Source organism: Oncorhynchus keta, chromosome 29 (assembly GCF_023373465.1).
Source record: "Oncorhynchus keta strain PuntledgeMale-10-30-2019 chromosome 29, Oket_V2, whole genome shotgun sequence".
Lineage (NCBI taxonomy): Eukaryota > Metazoa > Chordata > Actinopteri > Salmoniformes > Salmonidae > Oncorhynchus > Oncorhynchus keta.
Window position 1 is genome coordinate 46,900,484 of NC_068449.1, and position 27,249 is coordinate 46,927,732.

Consider the following 27,249-nt stretch of genomic DNA (forward strand, 5'->3'; position numbering starts at 1 on the left):
GACAGACACCTCCCTGTCCCCGCAGACCAAATCTACGCCTCACCCTGCTCTCAGCCAGACTGTTGTCATGGAGACTAGGTTCAGTTGTTTTGTGTTAACACTGTTGTTCCCCAGCCCAGAGTTGAGGACGCTGTCCCACCCACTGACCTCCACTATGTCACCTCTGGTCCTGGCCTGCTCGGTAATGTTGTCCCCTGGGCCCTTGGCTGCACCCGTCTGGATCTGGAAATCTAAGACGGCTGCCCAGTCTCCTCTGTTAGCCTCCAGCCAACCACCTGCAGGAGGTTAGAAAATGGACGTTACAAACATGGCAGCGAAAACGCTACAGATGGTGTTTTTCTTTATCAATTACCTGGTCAAGTTCATTTTTAAGGATAGGTGTTCCGCTAGCGACCCACCTCGACAACATCCAGTGAAATTGCAGAGCGCCAAATTCAAAATACAGAAATACTCATAATAAACATTCATAAAAGATACAAGTGTTATACATCAGCTTAAAGATGAACTTCTTATTAATCCAGCCACTGTGTCAGATTTCAAAAAGGCTTTATGGCGAAAGCATACCATGCAATTATCTGCATACAAACATTTTCAAGCCAAGTAGAGGAGTCACAGAAGTCAGAAATAGCAATAGAATTACTCACTTACCTTTGATGATCTTCATCTGGTTACAGTCACAAGAGTCCCTGTTACACAATAAATGGTTGTTTTGTTCGATAAAGTCCCTCTTTATATCCCAAAAACTCTGTTTTGTTGGCGCGTTTTATTCAGTAATCCACTGACTTGAAGGAGGTCACAACATGCAGACGAATACATCCTAATAGTACCGGTAAAGTTTGTTGAAACATGTCAAACAATTTTTATAATTAATTGTTAGACAATAGGTTGTCTATTGTCTAAATAATTGATAATATTTCAACCGTACAATAGCGTATTCAATAGAAAGGAAAAACAACAAAGGACGCGCAATCGGTCACACGCAAACCAGCGCTGCTTCATTCTACAGTCCACTTACAAAATGGTCTCATTCTTCCTCATTTTTCAGAATACAAGGGTGAAACAATGTCTAAAGACGGTTGACATCTAGTGGAAGCAATAGGAACTGCAATATGGGTCCTAACCCATTACATACTGTATAGGCATTCAATTGAAAAGTACCCACATCAAAAAAATCCCACTTCCTGGATGGATTTCCCCCAGGTTTTCGCTTGCCATATCAGTTTTGCTATACTCACAGACATTATTCCAACAGTTTTGGAAACTTTAGAGTGTTTTATATCCAATACTACCAATTATATGCATATCCTAGCTTCTGGGCCTGAGTAACAGGCAGTTTACTTTGGGCACCTCATTCATCCAAACGTCCAAATACTGCCCCCTATCCCCAAAAAGTTTTAAGATGTGTGTTTTTGTATGCAAACATAAGTTGCTCTATGCTATAATTATTTCTCCCTTACCTTGCTCCCCCATCTTTAGGCCACTCAGGTCAATGCTCTCTGGTTCGTCTTCTATTGTCTCTTCTTTGACCAGCAGCAGATTAGGCTTCCCATCCTCCATGTCTACTGACTGTAAGAGATACAGAGTGAGAGGATGTTGGATCAAGAAATCTGATATGAGCACCCTGCTATGGAGCACCTTCTGATTGGGCAATGAGGGATTGCTTTGAGTACTTTGGAAACTTGTTAGTTGATTTGATTACTTGACACTTTTTCATGGTTTGATAATTCAAACGTATGGTCTCACACTTAAGACAACATTCATCTAGACCTGGGACCGTACCTAGAAAGAGTCTCAAAGTAAAAGTGCTGATCGAAGATCAGGTCCTTCTCTGTCTACATAGTCTAATTCATTAGGATCTGAAAGGAAAAACCATTCAGACAGTAGTTTACAGTGGGCTCACCTCAGTGAGACTGTGTGTGGTCCTGTGCAGCTCAGCTGGTTCCTCTGTGGATTCAGGAGGAGATGTAGTCTGGTTGTCCTCCATGACCATGTTCCCCTCAGTGCTCCCCAGACCCTCCTCACAACCATCCTCCTTCACCAGCAGCACCTCTGGACCCTCCTCCTGGAAGAGACAGGATGATACAGATTACACAGACATACACTCCCTCAGGTATGTACACACACACAGATAAACACACTTTCAACATGGAGTGTTTACCTATCCCCACTACGTTTGAGTCATATACTGTAGATACAGAATGACTTTATTGTTGTTAAACCCATCATGGAGGACATAAATATGATGTGGGTAAATATGAGTCAGCTATGATAAGTCAAACGTCATCATATGACAAACTTGACTAAACTATATAGAATTGTACAGTAAGTGTTAGTGTGTAAGTGTATTTAAGTGTATATTGGCCTGCTCGCCTCCCTACCACTGAGGAAGTACAGTTCCCGCTCAGCCCAGTCTAAAATGTTCGCTGCTCTGGCCCCCCAATGGTGGAACAAACTCCCTCACGACGCCAGGACAGCGGAGTCAATCACCACCTTCCGGAGACACCTGAAACCCCACCTCTTTAAGGAATACCTAGGATAGGATAAGTAATCCTTCTCACCCCCCCCTTTAAGATTTAGATGCACTATTGTAAAGTGACTATTCTACTGGATGTCATAAGGTGAATGCACCAATTTGTAAGTCGCTCTGGATAAGAGCGTCTGCTAAATGACTTAAATGTAAATGTAAATAAAGTGCTGTTGGGTTCATACAGAATAGGGTGAGATCAGATGTGATGTATACTAAAGAGAGTCTCAATGAAAGTCTTACAATGAAAAGTCCCATTTTGTGTTTATTAAACATAAACCAGTTTTAAATACACTATATATGAAAACCACATATACACATCTCAACAAAAAATGGATAACTTGCATACATTTTCTAATTAAAAATGTATTGGAACAACATTTTGTAGTTTAACAGAAGTAATGAAATAGACATTTGTGAACATCATTTCACCTACACAGTACAAACACAATATGTATCAGACTTTAAGCTTATATGCCTTATATATCACACAATGTCTGGATGCAATATTCTACACTGAAATCTATTATTCCAAATATATCTGTGGACCTGTTCTGCTGACAACCATGAAAATATACATTTGTCTTTAATGCAGTGTTTGATGTAAATGTCAGAAGCTATTGAGTGGAATGGTTTTTCTGCTGGTGTATCCTGAGGTAGCTCCTCTCTGAGAACCTCTTCCCGCAGTGCGTACAGGCAAACGGCCTCTCTCGCGTGTGGACCATATGATGTCTCTTCAGCTGGTCCTGACGGGAGAACCGCTTCTCACACTGGGAGCAGCTGTAGGGTTTCTCCCCTGAGTGGACCCTCTGGTGCCTCTTCAGGTCACCAGCCTGGGCGAAGCGCACGTGACACTGGGTACAGCTGAAGGGTTTCTCCCCAGTGTGGACCCTCTTGTGGATTTCCACCTTCTGCGGGCAGCTGAAGCCTTTGTTACAGAACATGCAGAGGAACCGTTTCTCTTTACTATTGCCTGATGTGGCTCCCCCTCCCTGAGCCTGGGCTCTAGCTCTGTCGTTTGAGTTTAATACCTGATCGAAAAGGATGTGGCTGTGTGAATCGGAAGGTGCCATCAACGTGGACACTGGGTCGCGATCCTTGAACACATGAAAAGGGGAGTGGGTGGCGACATTTTGATTTGTCTCTAAGCTTTCCCTGTAGTCTAAGAAATCTCTGCCCTGCGAGTGTCTGTCTCCAAGGTGACCATTCCATGTGGGAGGTACGTTGCCCTCCAATTTTACAGTCACTTCATCTACGACTAAACCCTCACCTATCTTATCTAGACAACCTTCAGAGTATACACTACTACTGTACCGGTTCCATTTCCCTCTAGACAGATCAGTCTGGGTTTCTAAACCCAAGGGCATGTTGCCAGGGTCCATCTCTGTAGTGTAAGAACTAGACAGATCATCAACGCCAGTGTCTAACGCGTCACCATCTCCACGGGAATGACCCATCCTCTGGTGAAATACTGGTAGGTACTCTGAACCGGACGCAGCTGGACAGCTCAGTCTCTCTGGTTCTGATCTGTGTTCAGATCCTGTGTGTAAGAGCCTGTGTGTTACAGTTAAAGTCTCGGTGTCTGTCTCTGACTTGAGGACGGCGTTCGGCGTTCCACTGACCTCCAAGATGCTGTGTCTGGTCCTGGCCTGGGGCGCGGCGGTAAGGTCCTCCGGGGCTCCAGCCACTGTTTCAGTCTGGATGTCTCTGCTGTGCCGTGGGTCCTTCTCTCCTTCAGATCTCTCTTCAGATCTCTCTTGCTTGACTCCAGGACCTGCAGCCTCTGCAGACTGACAAGAAGAGAGGAGGTTATTATCGGTACATGAGTTGAATTGGATAACAATGTGGTAGTGAAGTATCAGAATCCCCTTTGGGAAATAGATGAATAGCTGAAATAAAAAATGGGCCACATTTGATGTACTGTCATTGTTAATGTTACATTATGACATTAACCTCTATCACAATAACGTGCTGGGTTGAGGTTCCACTCCCCTCATCAACAGTGATTGGTTGGTCATCTCTCCATGTGTTGTGTTCTGCTGGCTTCACAAAGCTCCTATGGCCTCCAGTGAGATGTGCTTCACCTGAGAGAGTGATTGGGGGAAACGGGTAGTTAAGTTAGATACTGTCAATGCTCAATGCTATATTGTACACTTGACACTGTCTACAAGTGGCAAGGATGTCCCTTCTCATAACTTCTAGACATACTATTTATTGATTGATTGATTGATTGATTGATTATGTTTCATGCATTACATTATTTTAATTGAGTATGACAATAGGAAAATTCAGTAAATCAAGAATCTGGTTAGAATATGATAATAGGAATTGGGTCAGAATATAATATTGTGTTATATTGTGTCTCTGTGTTAGAATAATTCATTCTTAATTGACCTGCCTGGTAAATACATTTTTTGCAAGATAGCTAAGTAATCAGGGGAAGTGCTACATCAGGCCCAGACACAGGCATAAGTGACATAAGCGGTCACTTAGGGGCCCCATCCACTAGTGCCCCACCCCATAATGTCAAAGTGGAATTATGTTTTGGGGATTTTTTTAAAACAAATTAAATTTAAAGTAATAAGTATTCAAGCATAAATAAGTTCAGGATAAACATTTCCTTAACAAGTCACATAATAAGTTGCATGGACTCACACTGTGTGAAATAATAGTTTTTAACATGACTCATCTCTGTACCCCACACATACAACTATCTGTAAGGTCTCAGTCGAAGCAGTGAATTTAAAACACAGATTCAATACCTCGCAAAGAAGGGCACTTATTGGTAGAAGGGTAAAAAAAAACTAAACAGGCATTGAATATTCCTTTGAACATGGTGACGTTATTAATTACACTTTGAATGGTGTAGAAATACACCCAGTCACTACAAAGATACAGGTGTCCTTACTCACTCGGTTGCCAGAGAGGAAGAAAACCGCGTATGGTTTAATGGCTGTGATAGGAAAAACTGAGGATGGACCAACAACATTGTAGTTACTCCACAATACTAACATAAATGACAAGAGTGAAAAGAAGGAAGCTTGTACAGAATCAAAAATATGCATCATGAAAAAAAAATGTGGCAGAGCAATTAAGTTTTTGTACCACTCCATATTTTCAAGCATAGTGGTATCTGAATCATGTTATGGGAATTATTGTAATCGTTAAGGACAGGGGATTTTTTTGTTGTTAATAAACTTAATGGAGCTAAGCACAGGCAAAAACCTACAGGAAAATCTGGTTCAGTCTGCTTTCCAACAGACACAGGGAGATTCATTCACCTTTCAGCAGGACAATAACCTTAAACACAAGGACAAATCTGCACTGGAATTGCTTACCAAGTAGACAGTGAATGTTCCTGAGTGGCTGTGTTTAATTTTCTTAAATCTATGGAACTGAAAATGGTTGTCTAGCAACAACCTATTTGACAAAGATTGAACCATTTTTAATAATTAGCTAATGTTGCACAATCCAGGTGAGGAATTCTTTTAGAGACTAACCCAGAAAGACTCACAGCTGTCATCGCTGCCAAAGGTAAGTCTACAAAGTATTGACTCAGGAGTGTGAATACTTATGTAAATTAGATATTTTTGTATTTCATTTTCAATAAATTTGCTAAAATTTCCAAAAACATGTTTTCACTTTGTCATTATGAGGTAGTGTGTAGATTAGTGAGAAACAATTATAATTAAATCCATTTTGAATTAATGCTGTAACACAACAAAATGTGGAATAAGCCAAGTGGTATGAATACTTGAAAGGCACTCACCGGCAAGTTTATTAGGTATACTACCTCATTCACGAAAAATGTGACAACCGAAGGCAGGCTTCATCAGCGCCACACACACCACTTGGAGGCAGTATGCATTTTGAAAAAAAATTCGGTACCCAATGGCAACATGTGTAGAACTTCAGGAAATTAACTCTAAAACATTCTCTGCCTTCAAACTTTTGCGTAGGGCCCCCAAAAGTTTAGGGCCAGCCCCAGCATCGCCGGAAAACGTGTGGCGAGACAGTATTTGCCCCAGTACTTTTCAATCTCAAAGCAGCAGCAGCAAATGCGTTTACCAGACATATTAATTTGTTAATGTCATAGAAAAATGCTTTGCAACGGAAAAGAAAGCAGCCGTTTCTTATTGGACAAGTTTACATAGCACCTCCCCCAATTTCAGCCTGTTTTCCTCCGTTTTGTCTAGTGACGCGGTAGCCCCATGCTTGCTGTGACAGGTGGATTCACTTGTCAGTCACAGTGGTCTCCTAGCTACAGCCTCCAAAGCCTTATCAACCACTAGTTTGGTTGCACCAGCACCTGGTCAAAGACAGTACAGTATGAAGATAGGCAGAAACTGCTTCTCCAATAGAAATCCCTGATCACGCATGTAGGCGAGGTCATTGCAACGTTGGTTAGCTTTACTCATGCGCAGAAACATGTAATTGGGTCTAACATGTGCAGGCCGTCAGATCAAAGACACTACTTCAATCTAAAGTTGTTTTTGTTCTCTCATCGACTTCTCAAACCCCGGCCTGGTCTGTTTGGTCTGCTTCGCAAGGGTTCCCGGAAGTATCGCAATGTTGCGTCTCGGTTTAGAACCTCTCTGACCTCGTTGTTTGGCTGTCCTTGCTATCAGGGATCCTTGGGACGTCCCTACCCCATTGAAGTTGAAAGGTAAAATGGTTAGGGGTTTAGGGTAGGTATGTCCCAAGGATTTTGGATAGAACTAACAATTGTTTGACTTGCACTTTGCCTCTTTCTTCGCTCACATTCTGTGGGATCTGAATTTGTGTTTTTGTTAGCTAGTGTAAGTCTTCTTCTGCCTGCCTCATGAGAGAGCGAACACACATTTGAATGGAAAACAGAGTATGTGTTAATAAAAGCAGTTAAAGCAGTTTATTTTAAATGGCGCCAGAAGAAATGACAACAGTTTTTACAGGCGCCCAACCAATTGTGCTATTGTGTTTTTTGTGTGTGTTATTTGTAACTTATTTTGTTCATAATGTTTCTGCAACCGTATCTTACGGCAAAAAAGAGCTTCTGGATATCAGGACGGCGATCACTCACCTCGGATTAGACAAATATTTTTTCTACAACAAAGACCACGCACAAGACATTCTCCAAACAACCCACAGGACCGACATCCCCGTTATTTGCAAGAGGAAGCGACGCAGGTACAGAGGATAAAGAGCCGGATGCCGGTTCAGCACCCGGAGAAGGCGACTGGGAAAGCTGCCATTACCGTCAATACTACTCGCCAACGTGCAATCATTGGACAATAAATTAGACGAGGTACGATCACGAATATTCTACCAACGAGTCTTCAAAAACTGTAATATCCTATGTTTCACGGAATCGTGGCTGAATGATGACATGGATATTCAGCTAGCGGGATATATGCTGCACCGGCAAGATAGAACAACACACTCCGGTAAGACGAGGGGGGCGGTCTGTGCATATTTGTAAACAACAGCTGGTGCACGAAATCTAAGGAAGTCCCTAGATTTTGCTCGCCTGAAGTAGAGTATATTGTGATAAATTGCAGGCCACTACTTGCCTAGAGAGTTTTCAGCCATACTTTTTGTGGCTGTTTATTTACCACCACTAACAGATGCTGGCACTAAGACCGCACTCAGTCAGCTGTATAAGGAAATAAGCAAGCACCACAGGAAGCACCAGTGACTCTGTCTATAGAAAAGTGGTCAGATGAAGCAGATGTTAAACTACAGGACTGTTTTGCTATCACAGACTGCAACATGTTCCGGGATTCTTCCGATGGCATTGAGCAGTACACCACATCAGTCACTGGCTTTATCAACAAGTGCATCAAGGACGTCGTCCCCACAGTGACTGTACATACCCCAACCAGAAGCCATGGATTACAGGCAACATTCGCACTGAGCTAAAGGGTAGAGCTGCCGCTTTCAAAGTGCGTCACGCTAACCCGGAAGCTTACAAGAAATCCTGCTATGCCCTGCGACGAACCATCAAACAGGCAAAGCGTCAATACAGGGCTAAGATTGAATCATACTACACCGGCTCCGACACTCGTCTTGTGTGGCAGGGCTTGCAAACTATTACAGACTACAAAGAGAAGTACAGCTGCGAGCTGCCCAGTGACAGGAGCCTACCAGACGAGCTAAATCACTTCTATGCTCGCTTCGAGGCAACCAAGACTGAGGCATGCATGAGAGCATCAGCTGTTCCGGACGACTGTGTGATCACGCTCTCCGTAGCCGACATGAGTAAGACCATTAAACAGGTCAACATACACAAGGCTGTGGGGCCAGACGGATTACCAGGACGTGTGCTCTGGGCATGGGCTGACCAACTGGCAGGTGTCTTCACTGACAATTTCAACATGTCCCTGGTTGAGTCTGTAATACCAACATGTTTCAAGCAGACCACCATAGTCCCTGAGCCCAAGAACACAAAGGCAACCTGCCTAAATGACTACAGACCCGTAGCACTCATGTCCGTAGCCATGAAGTGCTTTGAAACCCAGAAACCCTAGACCCACTCCAATTTACATACCGCCCAAACAGATCCACAGATGATGCAATCTCTATTGCACTCCACACTGGCCTTTCCCACATGGACAAATGAAAACCTGCGTGAGAATGCTATTCATTGACTACAGCTCAGCATTCAACACCACAGTACCCTCAAAGTTCTTCACTAAGCTAAGGATCCTGGAACTAAACACCTCCCTCTGCAACTGGATCCTGTACTTCCTGACGGGCCGCCCCCAGGTGGTGAGGGTAGGTAGCAACACATCTGCCACTCTGATCCTCAACACTGGAGCTCTACAGGGGTGCGTGCTCAGTCCCCTCCTGTACTCCCTGTTCACCCACGACTGCATGGGCAGGCACGACTACAACACCATCATCAAGTTTGCAGACGACACAACAGTGGTAGGCCTGATCACTGACAACGATGAGACAGCCTTTAGGGAGGAGGTCAGAGACCTGGCCGGGTGGTGCAAGAATAACAACCTATCCCTCAACGTAACCAAGACTAAGGAGATGATTGTGGACTACAGGAAAAGGAGAACTGAGCACGCCCCCATTCTCATCGACGGTGCTGTAGTGGAGCAGGTTGAGAGCTTCAAGTTCCTCTGTGTCCACATCAACAACAAACTAGAATGGTCCAAGCACACCAAGACAGTCGTGAAGAGGGCACGACAAAGCCTATTCCCCCTTAGGAAACTAAAAAGATTTGGCATGTGTCTTCAGATCCTCAAAAGTTTCTACAGATGCAACATCGAGAGCATGGTTGCATCACTGCCTGGTACGGCAATTGCCCGGCCTCTGACCGCAAGGCAATACAGAAGGTAGTGCGTACGGCCCAGTACATCCCTGGGGCTAAGCTGCCTGCCATCCAGGACCTCTACACCAGGCGGTATCAGAGGAAGGCCCTAAAAATTGTCAAAGACCCCAGCCACCCAAGTCATAGACTGTTCTCTCTATTACCGCTTGACAAGCGGTACCCGAGTGCCAAGTCCAGGACAAAAAGGCTTCTTGACAGTTTTTACCCCAAAGCCATAAGACTCCTGAACAGGTAATCAAATGGCTACCCAGACTATTTGCATTGTGTGCCACCCCCCAACCCCTCTTTTTACACTGCTGCTACTCTGTTTATCATATATGCATAGTCACTTTAACTATACATTCATGTACATACTACCTCAATTGGGCAGACCAACCAGTGCTCCCGCACATTGGCTAACCGGGTTATCTGCATTGTGTCCCGCCACCCACCAAGCCCTCTTTTACGCTACTGTTACTCTCTGTTCATCATATATGCATAGTCACTTTAGCCATATCTATATGTACATACTACCTCAATCAGTCTGACTAACCGGTGTCTGTATGTAACCTCGCTACTTTTATAGCCTCGCTACTGTATATAGCCTGTCTTTTTACTGTTGTTTTATTTCTTTACTTACCTATTGTTCACCTAATACCTTTTCTGCACTAATGGTTAGAGCCTGTAAGTAAGCATTTCACTGTAAAGTTTACACCTGTTGTATTCGGCGCACGTGACAAGTAAACTTTTTAATTTGATTTGATAAAGCCCTTAACCAACAATGCAATTAAGAAAAAGAAGTGTTAAGTTAAAAAAAAATTGCAAGGCAATATACAGGGGGTACCGGTACAGAGTCAATGTGCAGGGGTACAGGTCAGTCGAAGTAATATGTACATGTAGGTAGAATTAAAGTGACTATGCATAGATAATAAACAGAGTAGCAGCAGGGTAGCAGAGAGGAGGGGGGGGACAATGCAAATAGTATAGGTTGCCATTTGATTACCTGTTTGAGAGTCTTATGGCTTGGGGGTAGAAGCTGTTAAGAAAACTTTTGGACCTAGACTTGGCGCTCCAGTACCGCTTGCTGTGCGGTAGCAGAGAGGACAGTCGATGACTAGGGTGACCATTTTTAAGGCCTTCCTCTGACACCGCCTGGTATAGTGGTCCTGGAAGGCAGGAAGCTTGGCCCCAGTGATGTACTGGGCTGTTAGCACTACCCTCTGTAGTGCCTTGCGGCCGGAGGCTGAGCAGTTGCCATACCAGGCAGTGATGCAACCAGTGCTCTCAATGGTGCAGCTGTAGAACTTTTTGAGGATCCATGCCAAATCTTTTCAGTCTCCTAAGGGGGAATAGGCTTTGTTTCAGAAACAGCCTACCCGACCGCTTGGAGGAGTCCGCATGGTCCTAAAGCACACTGTTGCCTGGTTTTGTATCACATTCCAATGATAAAACTGGGGGGTCTCCACATTTCAGGATGTGGAGGGGACGTGTCCCCCCGCCCCCAGTGAAAGTTGCGTCCCCTGATTTAGACTCACGGAATAAACAAGTTTGGCACAGGATAAAGATGAAACGATCTGCTGCTGCTACCCAAGGCTTAGGGATACTGAAGTTTCTGAAAAGGTTAGTCAGCCAGTTTGCATATCATTTTATTTCAACTGCTGATGATTATTCAAATGTTTCCAGAGCAAATTTCCCGGCCTTAAAAGTAAAAAACCTACAAATCCCACCACAGAGCAGTCTACACAGACAATGTGAACACATTTGTCCAACCATAACAGATGCATAGCTAATGCAGAAAGAGAGAGTTGATGGATTCTAGCACCACCATAACTTTCGCAAATACAGAGATTGACGCCCCATTCTTTTTTTTTTGGTTCCGTTCCACTGTTCAGACCAGCAAACTATATTTCTGAACCGGTTTGAACCAAAGAAAAATACCGGATTATATAGTTCCTTTCTAAACCTATGAAATATAATTTTGTTATTTTCCGGTTTTCTGTTCTGTTCCCTGATCTGGTTCCAACTTACTGATATTAACTGGTAATGCAGGTATGGTTAGAAGAGTGCAATAGATTGAGTGATATTCAATAAATTATACTTAATGAAAAGGGGGATATTATTTTAAATTAAACTTTAGAAAGTAGTTGATATAATGATTGAATATATGGATTTGACAGGCAATCAGTTCCTACAGTGAGCACCAGGAAACCAACCTCTGGTGGGACAGATGGAGTCCAGGATAAAAACACAAGGTTAGTGGTTGTATGACTTACACATAAAAGCTGTTACAAAGTCTATTGTGTATAGTGTTAAATGTTAAATGTAACCCTGCCTTACATAAAGATTACAGAATGAATCATTGCAGAAGAGCAATGTAATTAGATGAACAACTAGGTTTTCACATTAAATTAAGACTTTCAAACCTGTCTGCTTAACATTGTGTATAGAGTGAAATTAATATTTAAAGACATTGTAACCATTCTTTGCACAACGCTCAGCCCTGCTACAGTAGTTCACTAAAATACAGAGCATGGTGTCCATTAAAGTTGTCTTCTCTGGCTCTTTTGATATCTGATTCAGAATGAATAATAACAAGGTTTGTGGTAGTTTTAAAGGTTTTGATCCACCTTAGGCCAGGAGTGTTTCCAATTCACATGACCCCAAATAAATCCAAGCCCTATAGTCATAACACAGATGAAAAGGGAAGCTATCTATAACAATACTTTGTCATAGCCGAGGAATAGGACCCAGAGTTTTACCTAACCAGGAAAAACTCTAAACAACCAACCCATCTATTGCATACTATCCAAAAACTGACCAAGTCACAATTCTGGGTAACATCTGAACACGTGCGCAGAGGGGAACTGGGCAATTTATGCAAAATGTACCTCTTGCAATTCCTCTGTATCGGTCGAGGATCTTGACACTACTGGGACGACTGGCGAGGACGCGCTCCCGTGCCACCTTTAGTTCCAATAGCTGTAGTTTTCTCCGCAATCCCCTGTTTTCTTTCTGGCTTTGAGACATTTCCAAACGGAACACTGCATAGTCGTCGTCTACGAGTTTACAGATCTCTGCCACGGCTGCATTCGCTAGCACCTCCATGATGGAGGCTATTTGAGTGTGAAAAACCATACAGTTAGCCATTATTGTTAGCGGCTACCTAGCTAGCTAAATAACATCTATCAACCAAGTCCTGTCTCCAACGCGAATTAAAAACTACCTGATGTAAGTATGTAATGTTGTGCTGTTAAATTAGTCATATTTTGAGTTCCATGGTGTTAATACATTTCTAAATAACAATAAAACCGCTAACGTGGAAATGGTTATTGGTCACTGTTTACTTCTGTTTACTACTACGTCTTCTTTGATGAAGTTTAACGGCGGTTGACTTTCAGTAAATGTTGCCTTACCGCCACCTACTAGACTGGAGTATAACTGCCTTATACTTTGCTTTAAACAATTGTTTAATAAGAATAATAAGAAATACCCTACGATCTAACACTACACTCACACAAAAATGAAATTACTTTTTTTTTTAAAAACATACTCTATTTAAAATTGATTTAGTCCTACTCCAGGCTGAAAGGATGGGACACCACCACTTAACACATCCTGTAACTCTTCTGATGTCAAGTCTCGCACACCCAAATACCTCTATTCAGCTGCCACCACAAAAATCCAATATTACTGAAACATATCACTTGTTGGTTTATCACTCTGTACTGGTACAGATCTACAACTCACACGCCTCCTCTCAGGATCCCTCCCCCTTGACTCATCGTCCTCTATGTTCTTCATTGCCTCGGCATATGACAACTTCTGCACTACTCTGACCCTGGAAACCTCAACCTGCCTCTCTCACACTAGACATTTCTGATCCCTAGCCCCGTGGGCACCCCTACAATTAACACATACCAGTACTTTCCCCAATGATACACATTCCTTTGTCTCATGCCCTTCCGCACACTTCTCACACCTAGGAACCTCCCTACACACGGCTGCCAAATGCCCATAAGCTTGACACCTGTAATAACGTAATGTATTAGGCACAAAAACTCATGCAGGATAACTTACAACATCACTTTGTTGGGCAAAGACTCACTATCAAAATGCAAAAGAACAGAAAATGACTTATGTTTATCTACTCACACCACCCTGTGTGCGTTGCAACAAGCAACAAGCATCACAAACACTGGGATTTTTTAAAATTTCACCTTTATTTAACCAGGTAGGCCAGTTGAGAACAAGTTCTCATTTACAACTGCAACCTGGCCAAGATAAAGCAAAGCAGTGCGACAAAAACAACAGAGTTACACATGGGATAAACAAACATACAGTCAATAACAAAATAGAAGGAAAAAAATACATCTATGTACAGTGTGTGCAAATATAGAAGAGTAGGGAGGTAGGCAATAAATAGGCCATAGAGGCAAAATAATTACAATTTAGTATTAACACTGGAGTGATCGATGTGCATATGATGATGTGCAAGTAGAGATACTGGGGTGCAAGAGGGTAAGTAATAATATGGGAATGAGGTAGTTGAGTATGCTATTTACAGATTGGCTGTGTACAGGTACAGTAAGCTGCTCTGACAGCTGATGCTTAAAGTTAGAGGGAGATATAAGACTCCAGCTTCAGTGATTTTTGCAATTCGTTCCAGTCATTGGCAGCAAAGGCGGCCAAAGGAAGTGTTGGCTTTGGGGATGACCAGTGAAATATACCTGCTGGAGCGCGTGCCTCGGGTGAGTGTTGCTATGGTGACCAGTGAGCTGAGATAAGGCAGGGCTTTACCGAGCAAAGACTTATAGATGACCTGGAGCCAGTGGGTTTGGCGTGGAATATGTAGTGAATCTTCCCCTTCAGTTGGTCAGCTTTCATATTTACCGCTACCCCAGTAATCACTCCTTTCAATGGCACCCTTTTCTTGAGAGTAAACCATTCACATCTTTTGCCCCCATTCATTTAACATTAAGTGCCTGCTCCCTCTGACCAGCAGAAACACAAGCCACTTCTGGTTACCCTCACCGATTCCGCATCACCCAACTCTGTTCTCACCCACCCTGAAACCACAAATGGGTCAGCCAAAAGGCAAGGGTCCACTTTTCCCAAAAACTTCACTCCTACTGTCAGACTCATCTTTATCCTGACCCTAAGTGCAAGCCTCAGGCTCTGAGAACTTCACCACATCTACCACCTCCGATACTTCAACCTCATTCACTTCCATTTCTCCTCACTCTGCTTACACATTCTACCATTATTCTTTAACAAACCATCTCCCTTTTTTCCCACACATTTTTACCAACTCAAGCTCACCCTCTTCCTCCCTCTCTTTCTGACCTCCTCTGCCTCCATTCCTCCTTCGTATTCCAAGTATATGTCTCCTTATGATATTAAGGCACTTCTCCTGACATACATCTTGTTCTTGCATTGTTAAGGGACGCCATTTAACTGGCTGTCACAATCTCCGTGCAATCAGCACGAACCCCTCAGGGATGTAGCGCTCAACAGTGCATCCCACTTGTAAAACAGCTGCCTCGTTTTGATGTTCTTGTTTATCAAAAGCTAACCGCAACACTTTTCCATTTCAAACAAGCGCGCTCCCGGATTCCTCGATTCGCAGACCCTGCGCCGCCACCCAGTAATGCGCTCTCGCTTTGACCCACATTCAAGTGTCTAATTCAGTTTACACGGAACATAAATAAACAACATTATTTGTTGGGGTCAAAGCTCAAGGGGGTGTGGTTAAATTAAACATTTAGGCGCGCTGTTGTTTGAATTACCGTACTGCTTTTACGGGTGCGTTCGTAAATTCACTCTAGCTATCTACTCCGATTTCAGAGAACTATGTCTGAGTGTACAGAGTGCACAGAATAACTGATGAATTTACTAACGCGCAACACCTGTTGAATATGACTGGTGTCATTAAACGTCGGCAAAAAAAATAAAAAAAAATGTTGCCAGCAGCACAGTTAGTCACCAATACAGCCTGTTTCTAATGACAAGTTAACAGGGGGTTACTTTTTTTTATTTCACCTTTATTTAACCAGGTAGGCAAGTTGAGAACAAGTTCTCATTTACAATTGCGACCTGGCCAAGATAAAGCAGTTCGACTTTGCAATTCGTTCCAGTCATTGGCAGCAGAGAACTGGAAGGAGAGGCGGCCAAAGAAAGAATTGGTTTTGGGGGTGACCAGAGAGATATACCTGCTGGAGCGCGTGCTACAGGTGGTTGATGCTATGGTGACCAGCGAGCTGAGATAAGGGGGGACTTTACCGAGTAGGGTCTTGTAGATGACATGGAGCCAGTGGGTTTGGCGACGAGTATGAAGCGAGGGCCAGCCAACGAGAGTGTACAGGTCGCAATAATGAAGGGTATGTGGTTAATTACCCTCCTAAACAGAAGTTAAAGGCCCATTGCAGTCAAAAATGTGATTTACCTGTGTTTTATATACATTTCCACACTGAAGTTGAAATAATACTGTGTAGTTACATACAGACTTGAAATCATTGGCCACTCTAACAAATGGATCACTAGTCACTTTATTAATGGCACTTTAATAATGATGTTACATAACTTGCATTACTCATCCCAGATGTATATACTGTATTTTGAACCATCTATTGCATCTTGCCTATGCCCCTCGGCCATTGATCATCCATATATTTATATGTACATATTCTTATTCCATTCCTTTACTTAGATTTGTGTGTATTAGGTAGTTGTTGTGGAATTGTTAGATTACTTGTTGACATTGCTGCACTGTCGGAATTAGAAGCACAAGCATTTCGCTACACTCGCAGTAACACCTGCTAACCATGTGCATGTGACCAATAAAATTTGATTTGATAATTGTGAAAATTATGATAATGCCCTTTGTGTAAGAGCTGTTTGAAAATACATTTCAGTCTGTTTTGGTGGGTGGAATTTTGGCCTTCCATGGTGACATCGCCATGCTGTAAATTAGTTAATAGATCATTTTCAATTAAAAGTAACAGTACAGAGCCTCCCGAGTGACGCAGTGGTCTAAGGCTGCATCACAGTGCTAGAGGTGTTACTACAGACCCGGGTTCATTCCCGGGCTAGCTAAGCAAACAACATGTATCTTGCTTCACCAGAGATTAGGCTTTTGGAAAGGGCTTGTCATCAGCACTATAGATGACATGCAAATCAAACAATATTTGGATATAGCCATCTAGTTTATCTCCTGAAAGTTAGCTTGTTAACCAGCCATATTGACGTGCTGTTATTAACTTGCTAGCCAATTTGACGTGGTCCATCATAAGATGTAGCTTATATAATGTCTGTCAGCAGCAATCATGATTAAACACTTCTAGAAACAATGTTGAATAGGGGCTCTGTAATGAATTTCCTGCTCTTCTTCCGAAGAGGAGAGGCGAAACGGATCAGAGGACCAATACGCGGCGTGGTAATTGTCCATGGTACTTTTTTTAATGCGTAAAGGTACACATGAACAAACTAACAAAAAAAACAAGAAATGTGAAAACTCAAAACAGTCCTATCTGGTGCACACACAGAGACAGGAACAATCACCCACAAACACACAGTGAAACCCAGGCCACCTAAGTATGATTCTCAATCAGAGACAACTAATGACACCTGCCTCTGATTGAGAACCATACTAGGCCGAAACATAGAAATAACCAAAACATAGAAAAACAAACATAGACTGCCCACCCAACTCACGCCCTGACCATACTAACTAAATACAAAACACAGAAAATAAAGGTCAGAACGTGACAGGCTCATGTTAGCTAACTTCCCTAGGTAGGCCTACATTGCTTGGGTCTACTTATATGTTTAGCCAACAGTACAACGTTTTACATGGAATAATCAGAAATGTGTAGGTCTGACAATTATCTTCAAGAGGTGATGCAATAGTTAACATTTATTTAACAATCCATTAAACGGCATGCAGCAGGAACATTTGAAAGCTCTACACCTTTAAAATAAAAAAATAAAACAACCTATAGACCAGGAAAGAGAGTTCCAAACCTCTCTGCCAATAACAGCTAATTTTCTGTTTTCCTCTACCCACTCAGACCACTCTAACAGTTCTAGCAAAATTATTGAGAAATTGTTCTTTGCTAAAAAGTTGTTTATTTTTTGACAGTTTTAATGTAAAACAATCACAGTAAGGTACCTAATTGTTACCCAGGAATGATTTGATACTGAGATAAAAACGGCAGCATTGGACCTGTAAAAGAATGTACACTCCCCAGTTTGTAGCGACAAGTCAGTCTAGAATATCAAGTACAGGTGCAAATGCGTTTTTGTTTAATATTTTTTAAAGTTTGTGGTCAAGGACTCGATAAGCTTGTGAGCTCTGTTTTTTTTAAATAAACAGTTAAGAGGGACTTGACTTGAGCATGTTTTGGTCATTGTTGCAGGTAGCCTAGCGATTAAGAGCATTGGACCAGTAACCGAAGGGAATCACATAGCAGACTAGGTGAAAAAAAAATATGTTGATGTGCCCTTGAGCAAGGCACTTAACCCTAATTGCTCCAGTAAGTCGCTCTTGATAACAGCGCCTGCTAATTCAGTGGTTCCCAAACTGCGGGGTTCACTCAGTCCGGCATTCAACTTACATTTGAAAGTTGTAATAATAGAATGCACAAGGTGAAAAACCTAACCTTAGACATATATTCCTTATCTCACAAACAGAATTGCTATCCGTAGGAGGCCATCTATCTAGATTATCATGTAATACTGTATTTAAAATCTCCACTCCATATTACTTTGGCCAATGGAAATTTAGACATAATTTTACTTATTTTCCTCTCAATATCTCTAAATAAAATACAGTTACTTTACTTGTTATTGGAAACATAAGTATTTACAACAATGAATTGAACGTGGTTGACATCTACCAATAGTATAATCCATCTCCCTGTATTATCTGCTTCATGACTCAATATATGACCCTTAAAGTTGCCATTTAAAATAGCGCCACCTGCTGACCAATTATTACCAAATGAAAACCAAATATCATTCCCCCATTGACACTTCCAAAACACAGTATCTGTGGAACAGGCATACGTTTCTTGAATTAAATACAAATCGCCACACTTACAATACAAAAATAAAGATTTCCTTTTCAAAATATTACAGATTCCCCTGGCATTAATAGAAAAAACAGAAATTGACATTTACTATCACAGTGACTATATGAAGAATATTAAACTGGTATACGTTCACATGAATCAGGGTCTCACAAAAAGAAAAGTTCTTACTAGTTGCAAATAAAAACAGACCTTTGCACCACGCAAGTGGTTGACCTAAATTATATATATATATATATGTGTATATATATATATATATATATGTATATATGTATACAATTGCAAATAACATTGAGGTGTACGTAATAAGCTCAGCCTCCCACGTTGTGGGAAACTTTTGAACGGTAGTGTATATCTGTCAGATGTAAAGCAAGAAGGACGGTGGCATGTTAACCTCACGTTAGCTAGATCCCATTAGGTAGCTAGCTATAGCCTACAGATGTAACTCTGAGGTGTAGCCTACTTAATTGCGCTAACAGCCGTTTTGCACTGTTTCGCTATGGCTTTAGTCATCAATCTAGAAAGAGGGCAATATTTCCCCCTCCTAGAAAGCTTTGACCTTTGGCTTTCCCCTGGAATTGCTTATTTATGTCTGAGAAAAAAACACTAACCCATATGATCTAGTACACAATAAGTATAATAAAACATATACAAATATGATTTGAAAAAATAATTAATTGTGAATTGAATAAGCCTTTTCATACTTTATAATATGTCCATATATAGTTATAATCTGTTTAAGGAACATCTACCCAAAATATTTCACCACCTTTATTACTTTACCAAACATATGAGTGATAGTCCAAATCTGTTCAATTTGAACTTCTAAATCAATATTTGGGCCATTTAAACTGCGCACGTTCCTCCTGTAGACAAGGGGAGGCCTATGTAAAATTATTAATTTTGTTCTGTGCATATGCAATGTTTCTACCTCCGACATAAAACAAATGTTTGACTTCCACACAAAATTACTTATTTTAGGTTTAAATAAGTGTGTAGGTCACATTCTTTATTGTAGAGCTATGAAATGTATGGTTTTAGATCTGCCTGCTCTAGACAAATTCAGTGATTTCTTTGCTATGTCTGTGCAGTAAATCAGGGACCGCCATTTTGATTTAACGTTGCAGTAAAGTGATATAAATGTATGTAATGATGCAGCCGACCACCAGAGGGAGGCATATACAAGTTCATTCAACAGAGGGCCTTTACATAGTCCTAGGAAGGTCTGGATGGCTGTCTTCTGACTTATAAAACCGTGGGAAATCAATAAAAGAAGTATACATATTTATTTTTAAGTAATTCTAGTGCCCAATTTCGGGGACTGTCAGCTTAAGAGGTTTGCAATAGAGTCGATACTTATAGAATTAATAGGGTTTTCGCTTAGCTAGCTACCTAGGCAATTTTTTTAATCATCTGTGAGGCAGTTTGGCTGCAAAATTAGGTCTCAACAATCACAGGCATCGAAGATAAAGATGCACTATACAGAAAATCACTCAGCCATTTCCTGGTGCTAAAATTCTAATAGTTTGCCTAATTTCAGTTTATGAAACAAACAAGCAAGTCTAGTGTACATGATCATTGTACCATCTAAACCGCTGTAACATCTCTTTTCAAGAACCACAAATGTTGTATTTTCAACTGTTTGAAGCTGGTGTACAAAATTTATAGTAAAAAGCCCAAAAACAAAAACTTAAGAACGTGAAGCATTAAAATAGCACACAAGGAACAGATCTACCACATCTTAGACCTGCTTTCAATGAGAGTGACAGATCTATGTCACACATTTCTATGTGAATGTTGTCAGGTCGCCCAAAAAGTTACATATTGCAGATTTGAAAATAAAAGAGAGCCGCACACTCCGCACACATATTGCAGATTTAACAGCTAGGTAACTACAGTAAAATAGGGAGGAGCATGATATTATGATGGAAAAGTCAAGGTAGCAAATGTTAGTGAGATCAGACGTGGTGCCATAATATATATGTAAAGTGATGTGGGTAATAAACTGTTCCTTCTCCCTTAATGTGACCTGACCTGGGCCCACATTCCTCACTAATCCACAGCTCTCCACCCTTATCAGTGACTGCAACCATGTGATTACCCAGTAACATTCCAAGACCTGGCTCATATCCAACCTTAATTGACTCCACCATATACATTACTCCTACTGTAACAACCAGACTGTGGCCCCTTTCCTTTGAATAGGATATCTTATGATTAACAATACATCAAGTTTAGAAGTCAGAACCCATCAATACTGAACAAAAATATAAAACGCATCATTCAACCATTTCAAAGATTTGACTGAGTTACAGTTCATTTCAGGGAATCAGTCAATTGAAATAAATTGATTAGGCCCTAATCTATGGATTTCACATGACTGGGAATACAGATATGCATCTGTTGGTCACAGATACCTTAAAAAACAGGTAAGGGCATATATATCAGAAAAGCAGTCCATATCTGGTGTGACCACCATTTGCTTCATGCAGCACGACATCTCCTTCGCATAGAGTTGATCAGGCTGTTGATTGTGGCCTGTGGAATGTTGTCCCACTCCCTGTCAATGGCTGTGCGAAGTTGCTGGATCTTGGCGGAACTGGAACACTGTCGTACACGTCGATCCAGAGCATCCCAAACATGCTCAATGGGTGACATGTAGATTGAGTATGCAGGTCATGGAAGAACATGGACATTTTCAGCTTCCAGACATTGTGTCCAGATCCTTGCGATGAATGTCACGGCAATGGGCCTCAGGATCTCGTCACGGTATCTCTGTGCATTCAAATTGCCATCGATAAAATGCAATTGTATTCGTTGTCTGTAGCTTACGCCTGCCTATACCATAACCCCACCATGTGTCACTCTGTTCACAACGTTGACATCAGCAAACCGATCACCCACACAAAGCCATACACGCTGTCTGCCATCTGCCTGGTTGAAACCGGGATTCATCCATGAAGACCACACATCTCCAGCATGCCAGTGGCCATTGAAGGTGAGCATTTGCACACTGAAGTCTGTTACTATGCCGAACTGCAGTCAGGTCAAGACCCTGGTGAGGATGACAAGCACACAGATGAGCTTCCCTGAGATGGTTTCTGACAGTTTGTGTAGAATAAATTCTTCAGTTGTGCAAACCCAGTTTCATCAGCTGGTGCTCTTTTTATCTGTAATTTATTTTCATATGACAATGATTGAAAAGGGATTCATGATGATGACTGCTTATCTAACTAGCTAGGTAAGATTCTGAAAGTATGATGATGTTGACATGATCAGTCCAATCAAAGCTACAGGAGATAGTGATTTTATCTGTGGCCAATGACCTTGAGCCTTCTTGGACGGGCACTTCTACTCTAAATCTATGGTAGCACCCCCATAGATTTGTGTCCCCATGAGTGACATAACCCTGAGCCAATCATGGCGCAACCAGGGAAGATTAAAAACACCTTCGCTCTCTGCTTTCGCAGGCTGCCCCACCACCACAGAAAGCACTGAGCTGCCTTTTATTTATTGATATATATTTTTTAACCTTTATTTAACTAGGCAAGTCAGTTAAGAACAAATTCTTATTTACAATGACGGCCTACCAAGAAGGCCTCTTGCAAAGCCTGGGATTAAAAATACTTAATAAATAAAGGCCAAAACACACATCACAACAAGAGAGACAACACTACATAAAGAGAGACCTAAGACGACAACGTAGCAAGGAAGCAACACATGACAACACAGCATGGTAGCAACATAACATAACAACATGGTAGCATCACAAAACATGGTACAAACATTATTGGGCAAAGACAACAGCACAAAGGGCAAGAAGGTAGAGACAACAATACATCACACAAAGCAGCCACAACTGCCAGTAAGAGTGTCCAGGATTGAGTCTTTGAATGAAGAGATTGAGATAAAACTGTCCAGTTTGAGTGTTTGTGGCAGCTTGTGCTAGCTGCAGCGAACTGAAAGGAGGAGCGTGCTTTGGGGATCTTCAACAGAATGTGACTGGCAGAACGGGTGTTGTATGTGAAGAATGAGGGCTGCAGTAGATATCTCAGATAGGGTGGACCTTTGTCCACCCTATCTGTCCACCCAAGGGTGGACCTTTGTCCACCCTTGGCCACATGACCTTTGTTTTGGAGGCCAGAACAAGGTTAAGGGTAGAGAAAGCTTGTTGGACACTAAGACAGCTTTGTTGAGGAGCATTTAACACAAAATCCGGGGAGAGGGCCAGCTGAGCATAAGACTATCATCTGTATATAAATGGATGAGTGTTTCCTACTGCCTGAGCTATGTTAATTGAGAAGAGTGTGGGGCTTAGGATCAAGCCTTGGAGTACTCCCTTGGTGACAGGCTGAGACAGCAGATTTTCTGACTTTATACACTGCACTCTTTGAGAGAGGTAGTTTGCAAACCAGGCCAAAGACACCTCAGAGACACCAATACTCCTTAGCCGGCCCACAAGAATGGAATGGTCTACCGTATCAAAAGCTTTGGCCAAGTCAATAAAAATAGCAGCACAATATTGCTTAGAATCAAGGGCAATGGTGACATCATTGAGGACCTTTAAGGCTGCAGTGACACAGCCATAACCTGAGCGGAAACCAGAATGCTTACCCAAAATAATACTATATACATCAAGAAAGCCAGTCAGTTGATTATTGACAAGTTTTTCTAACTCTTTTGATAAACAGGGAAAAATCGAAATAGGCCTATAACAGTTAGGATCATCTTGATCTCCCCTTTAAATGAAGGACGAACTGTGGCTGCCTTCCAAGCATTGGGAACCTCCCCAGAAAGGAGAGAGGCTTGGCGATGATAGGGGCAGCAACCTTAAAGAAGAAAGTGTCTAAACCATCTGACCCAGATGTTTTTTTGGGGGTCAAGTTTAATTAAGGAGCTCCTTTAGCATCTCGGACTCTGTGACTGCCTGCAGAGAGAAACGTTGTAGCGGGCAGGGGAAAAACAGGGAGAAGCATGAGGAAATGTTGGACAGGCACCTTTTGGAGCTGCCTTATTCAAGAGTTTGTTTGTATGCTGTGATCTGAATGAACCCCAGAATTATATGCAAAACAGCCCCCCCAAAAATACAGTAATGAGGTGGGGCTCAAAACAGCTCTCCCTCACCTGCCCTGAATGACAGGTCACCACTGTGTAGTTATACTTTATTTACATAATTTTTACATTATGCAAAGCTGCAAAAATGATTGATTTCGTATCATGCACATTGCATTTTACTGTAGATGTATATTTTGAAGGCAAAATCGGAAAAAAACCCAAACAGAAGTCTTAATGTTGCTGCCGGGACGCTAATCTAAATACCAACAATAAAAACCCTAACGTGAAAATTCTTCTTGGTCATGTTTACTTCCGTTTACAATAAAAAAGAAAGGATCTTATTGGTTGAAGTCATAGCTCAAAGGGTGTGTAGCTGTTCTTTGAAACAGGTCACTGCTTATTACATTCCACATCACATCTCCTATGATCAGTATCTTTCAAGCTGAGAGCAGACTTGTTAATTGTCTGATTAATCAGACTGCAATACATCTAATTTGTATATACAGCCTGAAACTAATGTAACATTGTGCAAATGTTCCTTACAAGCAAGATTATTGAGTCAAATTACATGTGAACTTACTCTACACTGGTGATCTGTGCGGTTTGTCCTTCAGTTGCTCGAAATTCGAGACAAATTATCGACGGGAAACTGACTTTTTAGAGCACTATTACTGCCGTTTTAAATTATCACCTGGCACGTGCACAACATCATTTAAACACCTGCAGACTTCAGATTCATGAATACTTTGCTTTTCCATGTACTTCTGTCTTGTGCACGGGCAAAAAAATATTGATTGCCACACACAGAGATCCACGTTTTGAAGTCGGGTTAATAACACAGTCCTGTTGATATTTTGTCTAACATGTCTACCAAGAGAAGGATGAACACCACGGACAATCGGCAGAGTAAGTTCAAATTAAGTTTATTAAACATTCTGACTTGTAAGAGGACGGTTTGTCATTATTGAATGTATATGTGCACAGTGTTGGCATAATTTGAAGGCCACGTTTCGTGACTAACTTGTAAGGAAAGAACAGTGTGTTCATAAGAATAGAGCAGAAGAGAAAATAATGATAATCAGATTCTTGATATGCCACACTGGAGAGGTGGATGGATTCTCTTGGGAAAGTAGAAATGCTCACTAACAGAGATGTAAACAAATTTGTCCACATTTCAGAGAAATAAGCTTTTTGAGCATCTGGAACATTTCTGGGATCTTTTTCAGCTCATGAAACATGGGACCAACACTTTACATGTTGCGTTTATATTTTAGTTCAGTGTACATTACACATACAATCTATTATTGCTATCTTTCGAGCTGAGTGCAGACTCGTTTAGAAAGAACAGTGTGTTAGCAAGAATAGAGTAGAAGAGAAAATGATTAATTTATTCCATCTACATCACCTCAGTAAGGTAAAACAATGGTCCTTGTTCTAGCCTAGGTTTACTGTCTCTCTAAAAACAGATTTACACAAGCCTGTTTCAATTGACAAATTAACAAAGGGTTAATGAGAGATATGTGGTAAATTACTCTCTTACCCAAAGACACTTCACACGATAACTATAATATGTCAGCTAAAAAATGGTTCCCAGATATCCCGTGTAAATCTCAAGCCACACTGCTACAATTTCTCCACATTGTGGACACTCCTGTGTCTGATAAGGTTACTCAGGAAGGAGAAGCTCTTGTAACATAGTTTGCACTTGAAGGGCTTCTCCTTGGTGTGAACGGTCTGGTGCTTCTTCACATAGCTCGCCTCAGCGAAGCGCTTCCCACACGTGGGGCAGGCGTACGGCTTATCGGCGTCCGTTCTAATGCTCGGCCTCCCATGTTGTGACCCAATGACACCAGAGGAGGTAGAAGCAGAAGCCACCACCCTTAGGTGGTTAGTCTTTGAGCTCCCTCCTTGACCTCTGCCCATTGTTTGGGTGTTGTTGGGATTGTGTGCTGTGTTATAGGCTAGGTACCTCTTGTGGTGAACGCCCATCCTGGCCCTGTCTGTATTTGTGGGGTAACCAGGAGGTAGCTGAGGAAGGCTGGACCCAGGCTTCCCCTGAACCCATTCACCAGGCATTAGACAAGATCCTGAAGGAGAAGACAGACTTGCTGATAGACTACTGCCAGGAGGGTCTTCTACCACTCTCTGTGAAGGCTGAAGCCCAGGGTGACCTGCTCTGTTCATCATGGATACTGTGGTGTTTGTATCATAAGAACAGGAGGGTCTATCTCTATCAGCCCCAGGTCCTGCTTCATCCCTGCACTGAGACTGTGAAGAGAAGGGTCTGGCCTGCAGACTGGATCCCTGACTGGAGCCTCGGTCTCTCGGATGACCACCAGGACTGAGGTTGTTCAGTCCACCTGTCCACTGGTTGTGTTCTGTGTGGTGGTGGAGTCTCTGTCCCTCGTGGTTCAGTCCTAGTTCTGACTCGGGAAAGAAGAGCAACGGCTCCTGATCCAGGGTTCTGATCTGGAGCCAGGGTTTTTGACCAGCTGCTTCAGAGGTCCAGGCTCTCCCGTCAGCAACACCGGACATCAGCTGGTCCTCATGGACCGCAGACTGTTAACACAAAATTGTACAGAAGAGCATATAAAAGGTTTTTATAAGAAACTCTTGCTGTACACACAGAAACATTTATATACCACGCCCCCTTGTGCCCTATTGCTAATATGAACTGGTTACAAATGTAATGAGAACAGTAAAAATAAATGTTTTGTCATCCCTGTGGCATACGGGTGTTGAGCATTCAATGCTCAAACCACCCAGTTTATAATAAAATGTCAACCAAAGTCATGCCCATCTCTAACACTGTGATTCAAGTATCAAATTGGAGCCACTGGAGGTTATTTTATTTTATTATTATTTATTTTATTTTAAATCAGCAGACCACGTGTAACTGCGCCAGCCCAGAACCTACACATCTGGCTTCTTCAGCTTCGGGATCATCTGAGACCAGCCACCCAGACAGCTGATTTAAACCGTGGGTTTGGACAAACAAACAATTTCTACACAAACTGTCAGAAAAGGTCTGAGGAATGCTCATCTGCGTGCTCGTCGTCCTCACCAGGGTCTCGACCTGACTTCAGTGGGCAAATGCTCACCTTCAATGGCCACTGACATGCTGGAGAAGTATGCTCTTCACGGATGAATCCCGGTTTCAACTGTACTGGGCAGATGGCACACCAGATAGTGACTGGTTTTCTGATCCACGCACCTACATTTTTTAAGGTATCTGTGACCAACAGATGCATACCTGTATTCTTAGCAGTGTTCTAGTACTCAAG

At 42.1% G+C, this 27,249-nt stretch overlaps 2 protein-coding genes across 3 annotated transcripts in view; both read right to left on the bottom strand.

Moving 5' to 3' along the window:
- The window catches only part of LOC118361940 (zinc finger protein 205-like), a 52,055-nt gene extending 38,868 nt beyond the window's left edge, over positions 1-13,187 (bottom strand). The window contains exons 1-6 of the mRNA XM_052485326.1: positions 12,713-13,187; positions 4,478-4,608; positions 4,147-4,314; positions 1,901-2,062; positions 1,458-1,566; positions 148-275 (exon numbers count right to left, since the gene is read on the bottom strand). Coding sequence (XP_052341286.1) covers positions 148-275; positions 1,458-1,566; positions 1,901-2,062; positions 4,147-4,314; positions 4,478-4,608; positions 12,713-12,971 — 957 coding nt within the window. The 5' untranslated portion in view covers positions 12,972-13,187. The remainder of the gene's footprint in view (positions 1-147; positions 276-1,457; positions 1,567-1,900; positions 2,063-4,146; positions 4,315-4,477; positions 4,609-12,712) is intronic.
- An 11,683-nt stretch (positions 13,188-24,870) lies between these two features.
- The window catches only part of LOC118361900 (oocyte zinc finger protein XlCOF29-like), a 100,606-nt gene continuing 98,227 nt past the window's right edge, over positions 24,871-27,249 (bottom strand). Inside the window, exon 7 of one of the 2 annotated variants that reach the window (XM_052485309.1) lies at positions 24,871-26,524. In XM_052485309.1, the coding sequence (XP_052341269.1) occupies positions 25,589-26,524 (936 nt within the window). In that variant the 3' untranslated portion in view covers positions 24,871-25,588. The remainder of the gene's footprint in view (positions 26,525-27,249) is intronic. The other variant, XM_035742122.2, reaches the window with a different exon arrangement.